Below are 22,141 nucleotides of genomic sequence, written 5' to 3' on the forward strand. Positions count from 1 at the left end.
TAAATTTCATTGTTAAATTGAACTAAACTAGAGTATTAAAACTTGACACTCTCTCTTCTTGACACCAGGGAGATAGAAGAGGTATGTTTTATCCATAAGTAGAGGAAAACTTAATCTGGTAAAACATTTCTATGTTTTGATGCTATAATTGGACAGACAGAATATTAAACAAAGACCCACCTTTGCAACTGAATGTTCAGATATTAAGTGGGGATTTTGCACCGATTAGTTAAAGTTCTCCTCAAAGCGTTTTTTACCTCTTTGTTCCTTAGGCTGTAAATCAATGGATTCAGCATAGGGATCACCAGGGTGTAAAACACAGAGGCCATTTTATCAATCGCAAAAGTATGGCTGGATTTGGGTTGTAGGTAAATAAACAATAATGTCCCATAAAACACTACCACCACTGTCAGATGGGAGCTGCAGGTGGAGAAAGCTTTGTACCTCCCTTCCATTGAGTTCATTCTGAGAATGGCCACAAAAATAAATATGTAGGATACGAGAACAATCAAGAGGGAAGAGAGTAAATTAAAGCCTGAAAAGATCAAAATGATCAATTCTAGTTCGTGTGTGTCAGAACAGAGCATGGATATCAAAGGGAGGCAGTCGCAGTAAAAATAACTGATGATGTTAGAGCCACAAAAGGTCAGCTTAAATAACTTAATTGTGAGAAATAATGACACAAATGTGCTGTAGAGATAGGGAGTAAGTATCAGCACCCAGCACATTTTCTCTGCCATGACGACCACATAGAGCAGTGGTTTGCAGATGGCTACATAACGATCATAGGCCATTGCTGATAGAATAAACAGTTCTGTGATGATGAAAATCTCAAACAATGCTAGCTGGGTGGCACACCCATTGTAGGAAATTGTATTTTTGTGCACTACAAAGTTTACCATCATTTTTGGGCCAATGACAGTGGAGTAACCAAGATCAGAAATCGACAAATGTCTGAGGAAAAAGTACATGGGAGTATGTAGCTTGGAGTCCAAATGGGTCAAAATAACCATGCCCAGATTGCCCATCACTGTGACCAAGTATATGACCAGGAAGATTCCAAACAGAGGTGCCTGCAGCCCAGGGTTGTCAGTGATTCCCATGAGAACAAATTCAGTCACCTTGGTCACTGCAGAATAATTGTGTTTCTCCATATAGTTCTTGGTAACCTGTATAAGGTATAAAATCAATACTTACTAGATTTGAGATGTTATCTTCTAAAATAATTTAATGCATGATGTACAAGGTGTTTTCTTCATATCAAATTATAAATAGAGACTCCTCTTTCCATTAGGCCAAAACCGTATATTTTAGTGTAAATGCCTGACAACTAGCTTATTTGATTATAATGTAAGTTTCTGACATTAAGCTTTTGATTGCCGAGACATCTATTTCAATGACATCCATCTGGAATAAATGTATTGCCAGCTACATGATTAGATAAAGAGTTAAGTGCACCACCTGCAAAGCTCCTTTTCACAAAGCCCTGGGTGACCTAAACAATTGATGCTTGAATAATGCTGCTTTTCCCTTCCCACACTTTAATTTTGGTCTCAGGTTTTAAATTCATAAAGAGTAAACCTAGGCGCTCCAACCTTAACTCCAATAAAGGCAGAACCCCAGGTCCATATGCTTTCTGGTGGGAAGTGTCTGGGGGCTTGTCACAAGTATTAAGGCCAGAGGTGTGTGCCCTCAAGCATTCCTAGTTGATAGAGTCACTATTCATAAGCTGAGACTGATATAAAACACACATTCATTGAAATTTTGTTAAAGTGTGCTTTAAAGAGGCAAGATATTTTGACGTGGTTGTTTTGATACAGATATTTATGACCTACATTTTGGATCCAAAGTCATTTTAAGTATGTCAAAAGACCTATCTATTATTTTGCAGCTTTTTAAAAATTTCAAGTAATTAACCTGTAAACAATCATTGACACCTAAACCATATATCTTACATTATTGACAATCATCATTGTCTGTTTAAAGTAGCAAGGCATAAAAAGACCTGAAACTGCTGGTGGAGTGAGGAGTCAGGTGGTGACTGGGAAAAATCTGACCACGTTTTTCAGCACTTCTTTCTATAAGTTCAGCTTGTTTACTCAATACAAAATCTAATGCTATAATATGATAATTTTAGGATTTTGTTATTAATATCTCAGTCCTCATTTAGCACATATTATTTCTGCATATTGAATCACTTCTAATTATCTTCTGATCATATATCTCACTTTTGCATAAAATGGACTTGGCCATTCTGATTATTCATGAATTCTTAATGGAGATGTATGTAAAAAGGCCCAGTGGACAGAGGAATACAAATGATTATCAAGCACTGATAGAAATCTCATTATGTGCCAGGCACTTTTCTGAGCACTTTACAGATATTAACTCAAGTGACCTACGCAATAGTTCTAGGAAGTAGGTAGTATTACCATATCCATTTGAAAGTCACAGAAACTGAAGCACAGGGTGTGGAAATAATTTAACCAAGGTCACTCAGATAATAAATTGTGGAGTCAGGATTCAAATAAACTCATTATATCTTCAGAATATATTCTTATAAACACAACGCTACCTTTATATTAAGTTCCTGAGTAGATAGGAAATGAAAAGTGGGACAGAAGGGACGCCTGGTAAATAGACAAAAACCCTTATTAAAATAGATGACTGAAGCAGTAAGTTCATTTCAAAATTAAAATGGTCCAAATCTACTGCACAGTACACATTAATCCTATTGATGACAGAAATGTATATTGCAAACAAACAAACAAACAAATAAACAAACACTTTTGCTGAGCATAATACCTTTCAAGATCCTTGGTGTGATCCAATTTAAGCTCTATGCCCCAAGAAACTTTCAAACCAGCGTTTTTTACTCACCTTAGTGGAGAATCTGCTTTCACTTCCTACCATTTTAATCCTGATTGGTTGTTGGACAATGTATTTAAGTGTTTTTCTCCTCTCTGGAGGCTCTCCTCTATGGAGATTTAAGGATTAAAAACACGTATGCAATTACCTAAGGAGAGTGCTCTGGATTTCTGTTAATTATTCTTGGAATGTCTCATTAGTATGCCTGGGTCTAACAGAATAAATAAATTAGGTAGTATCACTAAACTCTGGAAATCATATATATGCCTTTGTCAGCATCTCAGTTACACTATTTCATGCACATATTAGGTATATGACACACACATACACACACAAACACAATGTAGTAGTAAATGAAATTGACTTTTTAATAAAAGAGTATGCAACATTCGATAATATAACATCATTTAACCAAGGATATTTTTGCTGAATATAAAATCATAAATTGACATAAGACAATGTCTCATGACTTGTATTGTACCTGACACTAAATCAGTTGTAAATTTTTATCTGTTAATAAAGTATTTTTCATCTCTATCTGTTTTTAGGGATTTCTCTTTACCACTGGTTTTTAGAAATTTAATTGTGACGTGTTTTGGTATAATTTCCTTTGTGTTTATTTTGCTTAGAATCACCTTAGCTTCTTTTATCTTTGGGACTATAGGTTTTTTAAAAAAACTAAATTTGGTTGTCTATTTTGTTTGTTGCTTTCAATTTTATATCTCACATATGAGCAAACAAACAAACAGAAATTCAGACACACACAGCAGTATAGAGGTTACCAGACAAAAAGGGAAAAGGGAGGAAATGGAAAGAGTAAAGGGGGCCAAATATATGGTGACAGAGGAATTTGACTTTGGGTCAAAACACAAATGGGTCAAAACACACAATGAAACAAACATGATGTATTATAGAATTGTGCACTTGAAACCTATATAATTTTATTAACCAATGTCACCACAATAAATTTAATAAAAAAATTGAAATAAAAAAACTAAATTTGAAAAAAAAAATTGCCCAGCATTTCTTCCAATAGTTTTCTGCCTCACATAGTCTCTGCTTTCAACTTGGACCACATTTCAATGTACAGTATGTATCTTGTTATTATTCTACAGATCACTGAGAATATTTTTATGGTATTTATTTAGTATTTTAGTTTCTCTCTGGCTTCACTTTGGGTAGCCTTTATTGTGATAGGTTTAAGTATAATTGTTGTTGCTGTCACAAGGTTCATGTGCCTGGTGCTTCAAAAGGGCCACTATTCAATAAGTCAGAGTTTGGAGTAATGAAAAGTTTATTGATCAAGATAGCACAGACCTGAAACCTATGTAACTTTATTAACAATTGTCACCCCAATAAACTTTAATTTAAAAAAAAAAAAAGGAAAGGAAAGAAAAGAAAGCACCAACCCGAGAAGATGTGAGCTTGCAATTGTTTCTCGAATCCATCTGTAGAGCGCCCCAACTTCCGGTGCCCTATATATCCAGGGAAAGGATAAGGGGAAGGACAAGAGATGGGATCCAAGAAAGAGCTCAAAATCTTTAAATTTCTTTGTTCCTGATCCGTCTGAGTCGGGTCCTGAGGTTCCTGTAAATCTTTGATAAACAGTCATTGTTTTTCACACATTTCCCCATTTCCTTCTGACAAGGGGCTGTTTTGCAAAACACTCAAGCTTCAAGTAGAATTCCTGTAGTCAATTAGTATACCTATAGTAGGAGCTATTAACCTAAGTCAGAGGGAAAGAGAGCAAGCATTTCATTGTTACATTATCATTTCTTTTTCAATGTATAATCCGCTACTACTCTCATTCAAAACATTTTTGTTTGTATATAATATTGTATTTTAATTTCTGGAAGTCTCATTTGGTTATTTTTTAATCTTTCATTTGTCTCCTCAAAATGTTAGTGTTTTTATTAAATCAGTCAGTATATTGAACATTGTTTTGTACTCATCTCAGCCTATCACTATTAAATGTTGTGGCTGGACTAGACCTTGTGGTTCTTATTATGATTGCAATATGCCTTTAAACAATAATCAACAGGAAACTTTAACAATATACAGGTTTATTATTTACAAGACCTGGAAATTAAATAGCACATCTGGGGAAACACAGTGAGGTTGCAGGTATAGACAGCATGCAGAGTTTTGGGTTCTGCTTTTATTGGGCGCTAGGGTGGAGCTTAAGGTCCCCTGTATTCATTCTTTATTGGTGAATTTAAAACATAAGAGCTAGATTTTAAAGCTCCAGAAGAGAAAACAAACAAATTAGCCCAAATGGTCAGTTATTGAAATCAACCAAGATGTCCAAAACAAAGGAGCCTCAGTGGGAGGAGGGGGCCAGTCTCTTTATCTAGTTGTGTGCCTGGCAATGTGTTTATTTAAGATAGCAGTCTTTGAAGTGGATGCCTCTTTGGAATGGATGCCTTGGCAATCAGAATTAATTCAAGGACTTGCATTACAAAAAGAAATAAAAACCAAACACAAATGTCAGGAATTACACTATGAACATATTTATAATATGTTTTCAAGTCTTTTGCCTGATAATTCTATCATCACTGTTATTTCACGATCTGTGTTAATTATCTCCTGGGTGGGGTCACATGTTCCTGCTTTTACATATGTCTAGTATTTGTAATTGGATGTGGAATATTGTGAATGTTATGTTAATGAATGCTGTCACATTTTTCTGTTTTCCTAAAAGAATCTGAAATGTTTTAAACAAGGATCAGATGGCTCATATTGAGGCTTATTTTCAACTATCTGAGTAGGAGTATAAAGTAGCTTTTATCTCTTTGATGTCTCCTGGATGCCCAGCTGTCAAAGGGGGATTCTGTTCTCTAGATTTTGGAACTCTAATGTCTTCCTGCCCCGCGTGATATCTAGAGTTGGTCAGCTTACAATTATCCAATCGGTCTTTTAACAGTTTTGTGGAATTTCACTGTAGGCATGACCAAGTTAGCATTCATCCACAAACTCAAGAACACCATGTAATGGAGGAAAAAATGAGCAACAAGAGAAAGAGATGATGTATGGGAAACAAATAGCAACATGCCAGAAGCACATCTTCAATACCTATAATTACTTTAAATGTAAATGAATTAAATTATCCAAAGGCAGAGATTTGTAGAATAGCTTTAAAAAAATCATGACCCAACTATATGCTGTCTGCAAGAGACTCACTTTGTTTGCACTGTTGTTTTAGATTTAGAAAATAGAAAACAAGATTGAAAAGATACCCTCCCTAAAATTTAATAATAATAAAAAGACAGAAACAAACACATAGTTTACTAAGTGTTTTACTAAGAATTTAATAAGTGTTTCAACTAGGATAAATGTCAGGTTCTATGGGATTACTGAAAGAAACATTGAATCAAAACCAAGAAATCCTAAGGAGGGAGTATTATTCAATTGAGATCTAAAATATGTGGATTAATTTGGCTGAATATAAGGGAAAAAATCTATTTGTGCATTATAATTATTCTTTGCTCTGGAGTTAAAAAAGAATGTATTTATACCTATTAGAAATATTAAGTGACATTTAGGTTATTAGAACAATATTCTGCATTGAATATTAAATACAAAGTTTGCATTGATTCTTTTTTTTTTCTTTTTGCATAAACACAGAAAATTTATTTGAAAGAATTTATACTAAGACATTAGCAGTGATTTTCTCTGGTTATTAAAATTAGGGATAATATTCATTTTCTTTTTACGTATTCTCTTTAGTATAATATGCAAGAGCAATTGGCAACACAATAACGATTATTATTCCTTAAAGACCCTGTGGAAAGCATTTTTTACTTCTTTGTTCCTAAAACTGTAGATCAAGGAATTAAGCATGGGGATCACTAAAGTGTAAAAAACAGAGACCATTTTATCAGTGTCAAAGGAGTGCGTACCTAAATAGTAGAGGCCCATAGAATACAACCACCACTGTGAAATGAGAGCCACATGTGGAGAAAGATTTTTTCCTGCCCTCTCAGAATGCATTCAAAATATGGCTGTCAGAATCAGGATGTAGGATACTAAAATTACCAGCAGGGAAGAGAGCAAATTAAATGCTGAATATAGTATGATCAACAATTGTATTTCTTGTGCATTTGAACAGAGCAAAAGTAACAAAGGAAGATCATCACAGTAGAAATGATTTATGACATTAGAGCTGCAAAAGGTCAATGTGAAAATCTTAATAGAGAACATTAGAGCCTGAAAGGTGCTGTAGAGGTGTGGAATGCCCACCAGCACATGACAAACTTTCTGGGACATGATGACATTGTAGAGCAAAGGGGTACAGATGGCTGAATAGCGGTCATAGGCCATGGCCGACAAGATGAAAAATTCACTGATAATAAACATGAGAAAGAAGACCAACTGTGTGGCACATGCATAATATGGAATGGTATTTTGATTCACAACAAAAATTTACCAGCATTTTGGGACAAATGACGATAGAATTACCAAGATAAATGAAAGCAGGGGTTTGATAAAAAAATACATAGGTGTGTGTAGGCGGGAGTTCACCTGGGTCAAGATGATCATGCCCAGATTACCCACCACTGTGATTGTGTAGATGATGAGGAAGACCCCAAAAGTGCAATCTCTAGCTCAGACTGCCTTGTGATTCCCATCAGAATGAATTCAGTCAATGATGTTAGATTCTGTGGCTCATTTAGTCCAGTAATCTCTTCTGGGAAGAAACAGAAGGGTTCTTAGCTTTCACGCAATGTCGTCTAAACAAAGTATAATCTTTGTAGACAGATTGAAAGATTTTTGTTTGTTTGTTTGTTTGTTTTTGGTCATAATAGGGGATAGAAAATAATTCCCATGTCGTTTTTTTTTAAATTTATTCGGGTGACAATTGTTAGTAAAATTACATAGATTTCAGGTGTACAATTCTGTATTACATCATCTATAAATACCATTGTGTGTTCACCACCCAGAGTCAGTTCTCCTTCCATCACCATATATTTGATCCCCCTTACCCTCATCTCCCACCCCCCACCCCCTTACCCTCTGGTAACCATTAAACTATTGTCTATGCCTATGAGTTTTTGTTTCTAATTTGTTTGTCTTGTTCTTTTGTTGTTTTTGGTTTATATACCACATATCAGTGAAATCATATGGTTCTCTGCTTTTTCTGTCTGACTTATTTCGTTGAGCATTATGCTCTCAAGATTCATTCATGTTGTCACAAATGTTCCTATATTATCTTTTCTTACTGCCTAATAATATTCCATTGTGTATATGTACCACAATTTCTTTATCCATTCATCTATTGAAGGGCATTTTGGTTGTTTCCATGTCTTGGCCACCTTAAACAAAGCTGCAATGAACATTGGAGCACACGTGTCTTTATGGATAAATGTTTTCAGATTTTTTGGGTAGATACCCAGGAGAGGGATTGCTGGGTCATATGGTATTTCTTTTTTCTTTTTTTTTTTTTCATATGGTATTTCCATTTGTAATTTTTTGAGGAACCTCCACACTGTCTTCCATAACGGCTGCACCAGTCTGCATTCCCACCAACAGTGGATGAGGGTTCCTTTTTCTCCACAGCCTCTCCAACACTTGTTACTCTTTGTCTTGTTGATGATAGCCATTCTGACTGGGGTGAGGTGATATCTCATTGTGGTTTTTATTTGCATTTCTCTCTCTGATGATTAGTGATGTTGAGCATTTTTTCATATGTCTGTTTGTCATTTGTATGTCCTCTTTGGAGAAATGTCTCTTCAGGTCCTCTGCCCATTTTTCAATTGGGTTGTTTGTTTTTTTGTTGTTGAGTTTCATGAGTTCCTTGTATATTTTGGATATTAGCCCCTTATCAGAGGCACTGTTTGCAAAAATCTTCTCCAATTCAGTTGGTTGCCTCTTTATTTTGTTGATGGTTTCTTTTGCTGTGCAGAAGATTTTAAGTTTCATATAGTCCCATTCCTTTATTTTAGCTTTTACTTCCATTGCCTTTGGAGTCAAATTCATAAAATGCTCTTTGAACCCAAGATCCATAAGTTTAGTACCTACGTTTTCTTCTATGCAGTTTATTGTGTCAGGTCTTATGCTTAAGTCTTTGATCCATTTTGAATTAATTTTGGTACAGGGTGACAGATAACAGTCCAGTTTCATTCTTTTGCACATGACTATCCAATTCTGCCAGCACCATTTATTGAAGAGGCTGTCTTTTCTCCATTGTATGTTTTAAGCTTCTTTGTCAAAAATTATCTATCCATATTTATGTGATTTTATTTCTGGGTTCTCAATTCTATTCCATTGTTCTGTTTGTCCGTTTTTCTGCTGTTTTCATGCTGTTTTGATTATTGTAGCCCTGTAGTACAAGCTAAAGTCAGGGAGTGCGATACCTCCAGTATTGTTCTTTTTTCTTAAGATTGCTTTGGCTATTCTGGGTCTTTTTTGGTTCCAAACAAATCTGATGGTTTTTTGTTCTATTTCTTTAAAAAATGCCATTGGGATTTTGATGGGGATTGCATTAAATCTGTATATTGCTTTGGGTAATATGGCCATTTTAACTATGTTGATTCTTCCAATCCATGAGCACGGAATGTCTTTCCATTTCTTTGTGTCTTCTTCAATTTCTTTCAAAAATGTCTTATAGTTTTCAGCATATAAATCCTTCACATCCTTGGTTAAGTTTATTCCTAGGTATTTTATTCTTCTTGCTGCAATTGCAAAGGGAATTGTTTTTTTGTATTTCTTTTTCTGAGATTTCATATTAGTATATAGGAATGCAATGGACATTTGTACGTTGATTTTGTAGCCAGCAACTTTACTGTTTTCGTTGAATGTTTCTAACAGCTTTTTGGTGGTCTTTAGGGTTTTCTATATATAGCATCATGTCATCTGCAAAGAGTGATAATTTAACTTCTTCATTCCCAATTTGGATGCCTTTTATTTCTTTCTCTCTCATGGTGGCTATGGCAAGGACTTCCAACACTATGTTGAAAAGCAGAGGTGATAGGGGACAGCCCTGTCGTGTTTCTGAACATAGAGAAAAGGGCTTCAGTTTTTCACCATTTATTATGAGATTAGCTGAGGGCTTGTCATATATGCCTTTATTATGTTAAGGTATTTTCCTTCTATACCTATTTTATTAACTGTTTTAATCATAAATGGATGTTGTGTCTTGTCAAAATCTTTTTCTGCATCAATTGATATAATCATATGATTTTTGTCCTTTATTTTGTTTATGTGATACATCACATTGATGGATTTGAAGATGTTGAACCATCCTTGTTCCACAGGAATGAACCCCACTTGGTCATGGTGAATAATCTTGTTAATGCAATGTTGTATTCTATTTGCTAGAATTTTGTTTAGGATTTTGCATCAGTATTCAACAGAGATATTGGTCTGTAGTTTTCTTTTTTTGTGTTGGCCTTACCAGGTTTTGGTATCAGGGTAATGTTGGCCTCATAAAATGAGTTACGGAGTACTGTTTCTTCTTCAATTTTTTGGAAGAGTTTGAGCAGGATTGGTATTAGATCCTGTTTGAGGGTTTGGTAGAATTCACTAGTGAAGCCATCTGGTCCCAGACTTTTGCTTTTGGGAAGGTTTTGGATGACTGATTCAATTTCGTTATTGGTGATCAGTCTGTTTAGATTTTCCAGTTCTTCATGGTTCAGCCTTGGAAGGCTATATGTTTCTAAGAACTTGTCCATTTCTTCTAGTTTATTGAATTTGGTGGCATATAGTCCTTCATAGTATTCTTGTATGATCCTTTGTATTTCTGTGGTCTATGAAAACTTCTCCTTTTTCATTTCTGATTTTGTTAATTAGTGTCTTCTCTCTTTTTAAATAGTGAGTCTAGCCAAGGGTTTGTCGATTTTTTTAATCTTTTCAAAGAACCAGCTTTTTGTCACATTAATTTTTTCTATTATCTTTTTGTTTTCTATTTCATTTAGTTCTGCTCTGATTTTTGTTATTTCCTTTCTTCTGCTGACCTTGTGGGTTTCACTTGTTCTTCTTTTTCTAGTTCTTTAAGGTGTAACAAGAGGTTATTTGTTTTGGATTTTTTTTGTTTCTTGAGATAGGCCTGTAATGATATGAATTTCTCTCTTAAAACTGCTTTCGCTGCATCCCAAAAATTTTGGTAGGATGTATTTTCATTGTCATTTTTTTTCTATGTATGTTTTGATCCCTCTTCTAATTTCTTCTTTGACCCAGTCGTTCTTTAAAAGTATGTTGTTTAACCTCCATGTATTTGTGTTTTTTCCTGCTTTCTTTTCGCAGATGATATCCAATTTCAAAGCCTTGTGATCAGAGAATATGCTTGGTATGATTTCAATCTTAAATTTGCTGAGGCTGATTTTATGTCCCAATATATGGTCTATCCTTGAGAATGTTCCATGTACACTAGAAAAGAATGTATAGTTTGATGTTTTAGGATGAAGTGCTCTATATATGTCAATTTTGTCCAATTCATCTAATGTGTCATTTAGGGCTGCGATTTCGTTATTTATCTTCTGTTTGGATGATCTATCCATAGCTGTCAACGATGTACTTAAGTCCCCTACTATAATTGTGTTTTGGTCAATTTCTCCCTTTAGTTCTGTTAGTAGTTGCTTGGTATATTTCGGTGCTCCCTGATTTGGGTCATAAATATTGATGACTGTTATGTCTTCTTGTTGTATAGTCCCCTTTACCATTATGAAATGTCCTTCTTTGTCTCTTGTTATCTTTTTCACCCTGCAGTCTGTTTCATCTGATATCATTATGGCTACACCTGATTTTCTCTGGATACCATTTGCTTGGAGTGTCAATTTCCTCCCTTTCACTTTAAGTCTATGCTTGTCCTTGTAGCTGAGATTTGTCTCTTGGAGACAGCATATGGTTGAGTTTAGTTTTTGATCCAATCTGCTACTCTGTGACTTTTTATTGGTGAGTTCAGTCCATTTACATTTAGGGTGATTATTGATACGTGAGGATTTCCTGTCATTGTATCTTTAGTTTTCTGGTAAGGCTGTGTCTCCATTGTTTCTTTGCCTTTTTGTTGTTGTCTATTATTTCTGTGTGGTGGTGTTCTATGATGTTTCCCTCTGTTTCTTCTTTTATTACAGCATATATTTCAGTTCTGGATTTTTTGTGTGTGGTTACCCTTAAGATTATGTAAAAGAAAGTTTGATATTTAGAGTATTCCATTTTCTTCAGTAGACTTACTTTCTCCATTCCCATATTCCGTTTCAGGCCTTTATGCTCCCCCTTTTTATGTTTCGGTTGCCACAAATTGTCCTTGTTGATGGTGGTCGAATAGCCTCCTTTAGTATTTCTTGTAGTGCAGGTTGTGTATTAGAAAATTCCCTCAGCTTCTCTATGTCTGGAAAGGTCTTTATTCCTCTTTCATATGTAAAGGATATTTTTGCTGGATATATTATTCTTGGCTCATAATTTCTCTCTTTCAATAGTTTGAATATTTGGTTCCACTCCCTCCTGGCTTGTAGAGTTTCCGCTGAAAAATCTGATGGTAATCTAATGGGCTTTCCTTTGTAGGTTACAGTCTTCTTCTCCCTGGCTGCTTTGAGGATTCTTTCTTTGTCGTTGATTTTACACAGCTTCAATAAAATGTGCCTTGGAGAAGGCCTGTTAGATTGAGGTAATTAGCTGTTCTATTTGCTTCTTGGATTCGAGAATCCTGTTCTGTCCACAAGTTTGGGAAGTTCTCATCAACAATTTGTTTGAATATATTCTCTGTTCCCTTCTCTCTTTCTTCTTCTGGTATGCCCATTATTCTTATATTACTCTTTCTGATGGAGTCAGAAAGTTCTTGCAGAGTTGTTTCATTTCTTTTAAGTCTCAAGTCTCTTTCTTCTTCCGTGAATTATCTGTGTAATTTATAGGTTTCTATCTTCGATGTCCGTGATTCTTTCCTCCATGTTGTCAACTCTACTACCTAAGATGATTATTTCATTCTTAATTTCTTCTATTGAGTTCTTAATCTCCAGAAATTCCATTTGTGTTTTTTTTTTAAATTTCAATCTCTTTTGTAAAATGCTCATGTTGTTCTTTGATTGTGTTTCTGAGTTCATTAAATTGCCTTTCTGTGTTTTCTTGCATCTCGTTGAGTTTTTTCAGAATTGCAATCTTGATTCTGTCATTTAAGTCACATATTTCCATATCTTTAAGTTCCTTTTCTGGAGACTTTTCACTTTCTTTCTGAGCTGTCTTGTTGCCCTGGTTATTCATGGCAATTACTGATTTATTATTTCTCTTCCTAGACATCTACAGGAGTGGCTTCTGCAACAGGTTGATAGGAAGAGCTCTGCCTTTTGTTTTCCAGTACTTGTTGGTAGAATGTTTTATTTTCTTTCCGACTGCAGCCTTTTTTTTCTCTCTCACACGTTAGTGCTGTTTTCTCTGTACTATTCCAGCTCTTCACACAATGGGGGAATTCCCTGGGAGATGGGCTTCTCCTCTGTTAATAGTTTGCCTGGGTCACAGGGTGCAGTGTCCGTGTGGGTATGCGGAGAGCTTTTGAAGTTCCAAAGCTCTTTTTGCACCAGATTCAGAGCCCGTGTGTTTTAGCAGTTCTGTTTACTCCTGCAGTGATCCGCCTAGATAGGTGGCGCTAGGGGCAGGGTGAGTTGTGAGATGTGGCCCAGAGCAATGGCGGCGCCCACCATGGCAGCTGGTCCTGCTTCCACAGCTCCCTCACCTTTGCTGGAATTAGTTGGGCTGTGAATCTATGTCTGTGGTCCACAGTTCTCAGAACAGCAAATATTCTGTTCTTTTGATCTGACACTGCTACTGTTCTGCTTCTAGCACCGGGCAGGTTGGGGCAGGGCGAGCTCTGGGAGGCTAAGGAGGGGTCGGGTAGTCTCAGTGCCTACGACTTCTGTTCTCTGCTCCGCAGTGAGGGCTTAAACCACCGTTTTCAGCCTTCTTAACTCAGTCTTTTCTCCGAGATCTCTGCTGTGAATGTTGGGTTCAGCCGTGTTATATGCTGTCCCCTCAGCCCTGTGGGCCATAAGAGGAGCCCTAGCAGTTCGAGTTCTTTACTCTCCGGCAGCTACAGTATTTCTGGGATGCAGCAAGCTCAAGCACTGAGCTAGGACGGGTGTGGCTTCGTCTCCTCACTTCTCCCCTCCTCCCCCACTCTCGCGTTTGCTCACCTTTAGGTGAATTCAGTAGTGGGCCTTTTCGTCTTGCCTGTCTGCTGTGCAGGGAGTCCTTTGTGGAGTTACTGTTGTTTGATTAGTTGTAAATTCCAGGGGAACTCCACAGAGGCTCACCTCACGCTGCCATTTTGATATTGTCTGACTTTTATTTAAAAAAAAACAAAACATTTAAAATATATTTATTGCTTTCTAGACTTTGGAGACATGTTTTTTTCATTGTGTTTTGCAACTGGATGGTAAGTTCACTTTTTTAAAAATTTTATTTTTGTGTCTCTGTTTTATTATTTTCTGTCTTTTCTTACTATGGTTCAGAGCTTGAGCTCTGGAGTCAGAATGCATAGATTCAAATGATAGCTCTACTGCTTGTTTTTCCTTAAGCTTTTTTTTCTTTAAATTAGTTTCAGATGTTCAAGTTCACGTTTAACAGAACATTCTCTGTGACAATCCTGGAGGGTATAGTTTGTTAGCAATTCCACAGTGTTACCAACTCAGACCACTCTGTTAGTTTATTAGCTTGAAGCCTCCTCATTTATGGAAACAGCAAAATTCAAATTTCAACCCCCGTGAGGAAAGATTGTTGCTACTAATTCTCAGATGAGGCTTTTTCTTTTGTCTAACAAGGTGCCAGATCATGGTGGGCAAGTTTATCTATAATGTTTGCTGATAGAAGACTTATTTAGTTAGGATTGTAATGAGAATGTCAGTTTTTCAGATACGAGATATGTACTTGGGTTTTAGTGGATTCTGCGTTGTTCATAAGCACAAAGGCTTAGCACCTTTTTGAACAAATTGAATCTCACTCGTAAAGTTATAATTTAGCAAATGCCTCCAGGAGAGTCATGGTGTCCCTGTCCATATTTATTTTTGATTTTCTTCTTTTTCTTCCTTTTCAGCCCAATAACAATTTTCTTTCTTTCTTTCTTTCTTTCTTTCTTTCTTTCTTTCTTTCTTTCTTTCTTTCTTTCTTTCTTTCTTTCTTTCTTTCTTTCTTTCCTTCCTTCCTTCCTTCCTTCCTTCCTTCCTTCCTTCCTTCCTTCCTTCCTTCCTTCCTCCCTCCCTCCCTCCCTCCCTCCCTCCCTCCCTCCCTCCCTCCTTCCATCCTTTCTTTCTTTCTTTCTTTCTTTCTTTCTTTCTTTCTTTCTTTCTTTCTTTCTTTCTTTCTTTCTTTCTTTCTTTCTTTCTTTCTTTCTTCTTTTCTTTATCTATAATTGTTATAGCATTTTACTTTTACATTCAGTATCAACGTATTCTTATTAAGACTACTTTTTGAGGAAGGTGGAGTTATGTCTAGTCTTCCATTTGCTAAAAGTGAATTCCAACCATGTGTACTTGTTTGTTTTAAAATCCTTCTCTTTCTAGTGCCCAATACAATGTCTAGTTTGTCCTTGTTCTTCAAGAAATACCTGTTAAATGCATGAGAATATTATAGCTAAATATAATATCTGATAAGAGTAATACATGGCCTTCTACCTATTAGAATGCAGAATTCAACCCTAAACAGAAGTGTGTGGATAGGGGTGGCGGGATGTTGCTTCCCAACTTTTTAGAAAGAATAGCCATTATCAAGCTGGATTCCACTTATGCATTTTCACCTTACAAAGCATGGGCCCAACCCATATTATGTCTTAATGAAATCCTATCTAATTTGTGAAAAATTTTACAAGGAATATTTCTACTGTTTTATCACACTTGATCCTCTGTTGCCTTCCATTCTATGTAACATTTTTTATATTATACATCTTAGAGAAACCAGTTTCACTGGGATACCTTGAGGAGGAAATCCCTTGAGAAACCAGAATGCAGCTCAAAGTGTAATTTTGTTGTTGTTGCTTTAATGTAATCAGTGTCTGAACCACAAGGATTCTGGTCTCATTAGGAAAACAAATGAAAAAAATTCATATATATGTATACGTCTTTTTCAGATTTGTCCTCTTAGAGAAAGAATTAAAGATGTAAAACCATGTTTTTTGTTATGTTTGCTTTGTATTGTTTTAGTTGAATACATATAATATTTATTTATATAGTTAAACCTAGAATGATCTTCAGTTATCTACCATTAAAATATTGTTTTTTCTAAATCTCAGAAAAAGGTAAACTGATTTAATTTCTAAAGAGAGGGTAAGAAACTATGGAAATGTATACAAGCATTTTAAATAAACTGATATCCTAAACTTTTAAACATCTTTGGTAAGTTAAGTGTATTCCTTTTAATATCTTTCTATTTCTTGTAATATTTTATATTTAGCATTCATTCTAAGATAATGAAAAATTTCAAATATGATAGAATCTTATCAGTGTTTTGATTCTTAAAGTTAACGTAAGTTAAGTCTTTATCTTGTTATATCATTCAATTTATGATGTTGCCGTCAAATATTGCTTCTAAAGTTATTTGTTTTATATTTGGATAGTTAATTTAATTTTTATTTTCTTTTAAACACGCAATTTCCCAAATTATAGTTTATAATAAAAATTCACATCTATAAGTGATCTTCTTTAATTAAAAGAAAATTTTCAGTTAATACTCTAAGAGTAGAAGAGGAAAGGGCAGGAATAAGATCTATGTATGAAAAGCACAGTTTTGAAATATTCAGACTTATTTGTTGGAAGTGTTCTTTCATATTTTCAAATCTGTTGGTAATCCCTAAAGTGCATGTGAGCTATCATGAAACAATATAGATGTTTATTTTATTTATCTCACATTTAACAATGCTAGTTTATAAGCGATAACTTCAGGTATCCATTTGATCACTAAAATAAACAAATAAATAAAAATAAATAGTGCTTAAGCATTTCATAAATTTTCCAAAATAGAAATTGTTCAATTACAATGATTTTAAAGTTTAATACTGATCACCATGAACCAAAAAATATCACACACTCAATGTATATCACTGTTCTATCTAGCTAGCAATATCTCATATAGCTACAAAACTCTACTTTGTTAAATGTTTAACTTACACTCAAAGAACACTAAATATTTTATTGGAAATGTCTCCTTCAATCCTCTCAGCAGTCTTGGAGAAGTCAATATAATTATATCCTGGATCTAGAAAACTAAATAGCTTGTCCAATGAAATAGAGCTAATATTGTCAACAACAGGATTTGACCCAGGATTAATGGATTCGTTCCTACTTGCTCATTGTTCTGGCAATTGAAATGTGTTAATTAAAATAAATAAGAAGTGTAAATTACAGATAACCAAAATCATCACCATTTGTTTCTCATCATTTCTAAAATGACATTCCAACTCAATAAAGAAGAGAGAGACATTTAATTCTGAAACAAATATAAGAAGCTTTGAATATAAAGTCTAGGTATCTAACCTTCCAGGAATAGTGTATAATTCCAGGATTTTTTTCCAAGTCAAGTTGTTGTCCTTTCAATCTTAGTTGTGGAGGGCGCAGCTCAGCTCCAGGTCCAGTGGCCGTTGCTAGTTGCAGGGGGCGCAGCCCATCCCTTGTGGGACTCGAGGAGTTGAACTGGCAACCCTGTGGTTGAGCGCCCACTGGCCCACGTGGGAATCGAACCGACAACCTTTGGAGTTAGGAGCACGGCACTCTAACTGCCTGAGCCACCGGGCCAGCCCCAACAGCCAGGCTTTTGTTTCATGAGTTTCAGAGTTAGGTGTTGGTACCCAATGCCTCCCATACTCACAGAAGCTAGCATCCTTGGTATTTTACACGCCATCACTCTAGGTACTTGAGCCATTACTTCATGGTGTGGCCACTTTGCTGTTTATAATAATGTACCCGTAGATCAGTTCCACATGTAATTTCAAAATAAATATAATTTTAGAGACTGTTCTCAGGGAATAATTCCCTACTTAAAAACAGCAAACAAGATCAGAAGAGAATTTCATTGAATAACTATTTTTCCAATGATATATTATACATGCTATGGATTTTGATTGTCATTAATGTCTTCTTAGTGCTAGTATAACTTTGGTACCGAGGTGGACATTTTAGAGGCAGACTGCAGCTGTGAGTGACAAACTGTTTTTCACATATTGGTTTCTATAAATCATACAAAACAAAAATACCAGAATGAAAACTAGAGGCCATTTAATCCACTTGCTAATTTTTTAAATTATTTTTTTTATTAAGGTATTGTTGGTATACAATCTTATATTGGTTATATTAGTTTCAGATGTATAATATAGTGATGTGACATTTTTATACCTTACAATTGATCACCCCACTAATTCTAGTAATCCTCTGTCACCATGTAAACTTATCACAATATATTGACTATATTCTCCTCCCCCTTTTTACCCAACCCCCACTCACTCCTTTCTGGTAACCATCCCTTTGGTCTCTGTTTATTTTATTGATGAGAAAACTCAGTTTCAAAGAAGGGATACTTTTTATCCAAAGATTAACATGAGTAAATATATATGTATATATATCCCCTAATAAATTGTAATCTCTGTATCTTTTTTTCACAGCAGATTTTGGGAAAATAAGCAAACAAATTGCTGAAAATAATTTTACAGTTGTGACTGAGTTTATTCTTTTGGGGCTGACTGACCGTGCTGAACTGAAACTGGTGCTTTTTGTGTTGTTCCTGGTTATTTATGCCATTACATTGGTGGGGAATCTGGGCATGATCTTCTTAATCCAAATCACTACCAAACTTCATACACCTATGTACATTTTCCTTAGCTGCCTTTCTTTTGTAGATGCCTGCTATTCATCTACAATTGCATCCAACATGCTGTTAAACCTCCTGGTTGTAAAGGGAACCATTTCTTTTTCCGCTTGCATGGTACAGCATTTGTGTTTTTGGGTGTTCGTTACCACAGAAGGATTCTTACTGTCAGTAATGGCATATGACCGTTACGTGGCCATTGCAAATCCTTTGCTTTACAGTGTAGCCATGTCCAAGAGGAAGTGTGTAGGGCTGATCATTGGGTCATGGATATGTGAAACAATTAACTCATTAATACACACAATAAGCTTAGGTAGACTGTCCTTCTGTAAGCTTAATGCTGTCAGCCACTTCTTCTGTGATATTCCCTCACTCCTAAAGCTGTCATGTTCTGATACCTCCATGAATGAGTTGCTGCTCTTAACCTTCTCTGGAGTCATTGCCATGGCCACCTTCTTGATTGTGATCATTTCCTACGTGTTCATTGTTTTTGCTATCCTGAGGATGCGCTCAGCAGCAGGCAGACAGAAAGCCTTCTCCACCTGTGCCTCTCATCTGACTGCTGTAACCATATTCTATGGTACGTTAAGCTTTAGTTATATTCAGCCGAGCTCCCGGTATTCCATAGAACAGGAGAAGATTGTTTCTGTGTTCTACACACTAGTGATTCCCATGTTAAACCCACTGATTTACAGTTTGAGAAACAAAGAGATAAAGGATGGTATGAAAAGGGCCGTAGAAATGAAATATTTCCCCTGCTAATTTCAAGTCACTATTAACCCTACCGTATTCTACCAGCTATTTCTCACTTTCAATAATTCCATGAATGTAAAGCTTCTAAGTACAGAGCTCTTCATTCTATACACTTATTTGTCATCTGAGGAGGTGGCCAGAAAGGAAAAACTGTTTAATTCATATAGCTACATCACAAAAACAATAGCCTGTCTCAGAGTTCCTGTGATAGCCTAGGTTGTTAATCTCTAAATCAATACAAAATACAGTATTACATTTATATTTTTCTGTTATTTGGAGAAAATAGTTGTATAATAATACTTGCATTTCAGGACATAAAAATAGGGCACTTGCTAAGAAAAAAATAATTGGTTCTCAAATTTCCAGGAATATAGATATAATTCTATAGCTTAGATTTGCTTTCATTGACTTATATTTTAACTAAAGAGTGGTTGTGATATTGCAATTTACAATAAGTAATGCATATTTGGTCTTAGTCCTGGTTTCTGGCACAGCTCCTAAAATCCTTAGAATTTTCTAAGCGATGAGTGCCTCCACGGTGTCTTTTGTTATGTTAATGAGTGACTTTTGGAAACTACACAATATTGAGGGTTTGTTGCCTGGGGAAAGTGGTTGGAACTTTCTGTCCCTCCTCTCATATTTCCCTGAAGGGGAGAAGGGTTGGAGGTTGAATCGGTCACCAATGGCCAATGATCTAACCAATCTTGCCTATGTAATGAAGCTTCTATACAAATCCACAAAGAGGGGGTGCAGAGAGTCTCCAGGTTGGTGAACCAGAACTCTTCCAGTACCACCCTGTGTGGCGTCAAACTCTAGGAGGAAAGGAGCTCCTGCATTCAGGAGTTTGCCCTACGTATTTCTTCATCTAGTTGTTAATTCCCATTCTTTGATATCCTTTGTAATAAACAGGGAATCTAGTGAGTAAATGGGTTTCCTGAGTTCTGTGAGCCACTCTAGCAAATTTATTTAACCAAGGAGAAGTCATGGGAAACTCTAATTTATAGCCAGTGTGTCAGAAGCACAGGTCACAACCTGGGCCTGTGACTGTTGTCTGAAGTGAAGGGCAGTCTTGTGGAACTGAGGCCTCAACCTGTGCAACCTGATGCTATCTCCAGGTAAATAGGGTCAGAATTGAGCTGAATTGAAGGACACCCAGCTGGTGCTAGAGAATTTCTCACCACTAACCTCAGCAGAATCAGGCTTGCCATCCACTGCTATCTGTGTTGCAGTATAAAGTAAACAGGAGTGGAGGCTGAAAAGAAAAGTGAGAGATGTCTCAGGCTTCTACGACTTGTCTGAGCAATCCCAGAGACACTAATTTCTGACTACCAGTATGCAATGTTATGGCTGCAAATTACATAAAGCTTTTAACTGAAAAAGGAAAATGTGGGGAAACACACCCACATATTGGAATTTGGGTGTAGAATCATTAGTGGTAGACTCCATATATAAGAAAATATACCACAAATATAACAAAATCACAAATATAAACTTTCCACTTCAGCTTTTCTAAAAATACATTATTTGGTCAAATTGTCTTCCATTTTTTAGGGCTTAATCTGAGTTATAAACCAACATATTGAGCTATCGATTATATAAGCAGATACATTGGATCATATATTTTGCTATTATTTCATGTTTTATGTCATGCAAGTTTGTTGGGATTTAAAGAATATCATATAAAATATTTTAATCCTTATCGTCAAAGAGCTAATAAACCTAAGATGGATTGTAAATGCAATGTGATGAAGATGAACTAGAACTTTAAGCAAACGTAATCATTCTGGAGGAACTATGGGAGGGACTAGGGCTTGTGGAAGTTTCCCCACTCTGTGTAATCATGCACACAAGAATCCTAGAAGAACTCTATGTTTATAATAAAGCTCTATGGTTCTAACTTCCCCCTCCATTAATTTCCTTTGGTTCTATAAATACCCCTCGATCTTGGCACACAAGCCAGAGTATGCACGTGCTTGCCATGTCTGCATGTACTGGGTTGCAACCCTTTCTTTTTTCCTGAATAAATCCTTTTTGTTGATGAAACACCTAGTCGATATTATTTTCCCATTGACCAATGTAAACTTCTGCTCAACTATGACACAGCAAGGAATGGGAGAAACCCCACATGCGTTTGTGAAGAACATGGCCCTCCTAGATCCAGGGTGTGCCATTCATATGCCAGGTATTAGAAGAGAGCTCTTCCTGTTACATGACTTCTGAGATCTCTCTGCCTCATAGCACTTCCATTCAGCTCTCCAGCAGTTACTCTTTCTCCAGGGAATCCAAACATATATTGTACCTGTTGTATCAATTTGTCATTTCCCATACCCTCCTTCTTTACCAATGATTCCTTTCTCCAATTAAGAAACCATATGCTGATGCAATTTGACCCTTGGGGATATTATGATTATTGTGAATCATTAACAGTTTAAGGAATCACAGATCATTTCTTATTCTGAAGATAATACCATTTAACTTTCACATTCATACTTCTCAGTATACTCTTGTATTTCAGGAGCTCTTTCAATGATAAACTATATACGTTGATTAGTGAAGTTTTTCTCATGGGGTTGATAAATATTCCTGAGGTGTATGTTGTGCCATTTATCTGTCTAATCACTGTGATGGGCAGCCCTTAGGTGTTTATAGGAATCGGGGAAATACTCAACACACTGTATATCTTTGGAGAGGGTTTTTTCACATCTTAGTCTATATGAATGGCACACCTTAAAATAACGTAGCGAAGCCT

The 22,141-nt window shown here is 35.9% G+C and overlaps 2 protein-coding genes and 1 pseudogene across 3 annotated transcripts; 1 reads left to right on the plus strand and 2 right to left on the minus strand.

The window, feature by feature from the left end:
• Positions 1 to 203: 203 nt before the first annotated feature.
• On the minus strand, positions 204 to 1,154 carry LOC308504305 (olfactory receptor 8K1; the record flags this gene model as incomplete). The annotated part of the gene is made up of 1 exon (XM_081064654.1): positions 204 to 1,154. The coding sequence occupies one exon, from the start codon at positions 1,152 to 1,154 to the stop codon at positions 204 to 206; it is 951 nt and encodes a 316-aa protein (XP_080920780.1).
• Positions 1,155 to 6,633: 5,479 nt separating this feature from the next.
• Positions 6,634 to 17,679, minus strand: LOC308503352 (olfactory receptor 8K5-like; annotated as a pseudogene). Its single transcript has 2 exons — positions 17,643 to 17,679; positions 6,634 to 7,555 (listed from the first exon to the last, which is right to left on the minus strand). The product of its transcript is annotated as an olfactory receptor 8K5-like (transcript).
• A 792-nt stretch (positions 17,680 to 18,471) lies between these two features.
• LOC308504336 (olfactory receptor 5J2-like) lies at positions 18,472 to 19,401 on the plus strand (the record flags this gene model as incomplete). Its single annotated transcript, XM_081064681.1, has 1 exon — positions 18,472 to 19,401. Exon 1 carries the CDS (start codon positions 18,595 to 18,597, stop codon positions 19,399 to 19,401), a length of 807 nt encoding a protein of 268 aa, XP_080920807.1. The 5' UTR covers positions 18,472 to 18,594.
• Positions 19,402 to 22,141: the final 2,740 nt, after the last annotated feature.

The sequence above is a fragment of the Rhinolophus hipposideros genome (assembly GCF_964194185.1).
Source record: "Rhinolophus hipposideros genome assembly, chromosome: 10".
NCBI lineage: Eukaryota > Metazoa > Chordata > Mammalia > Chiroptera > Rhinolophidae > Rhinolophus > Rhinolophus hipposideros.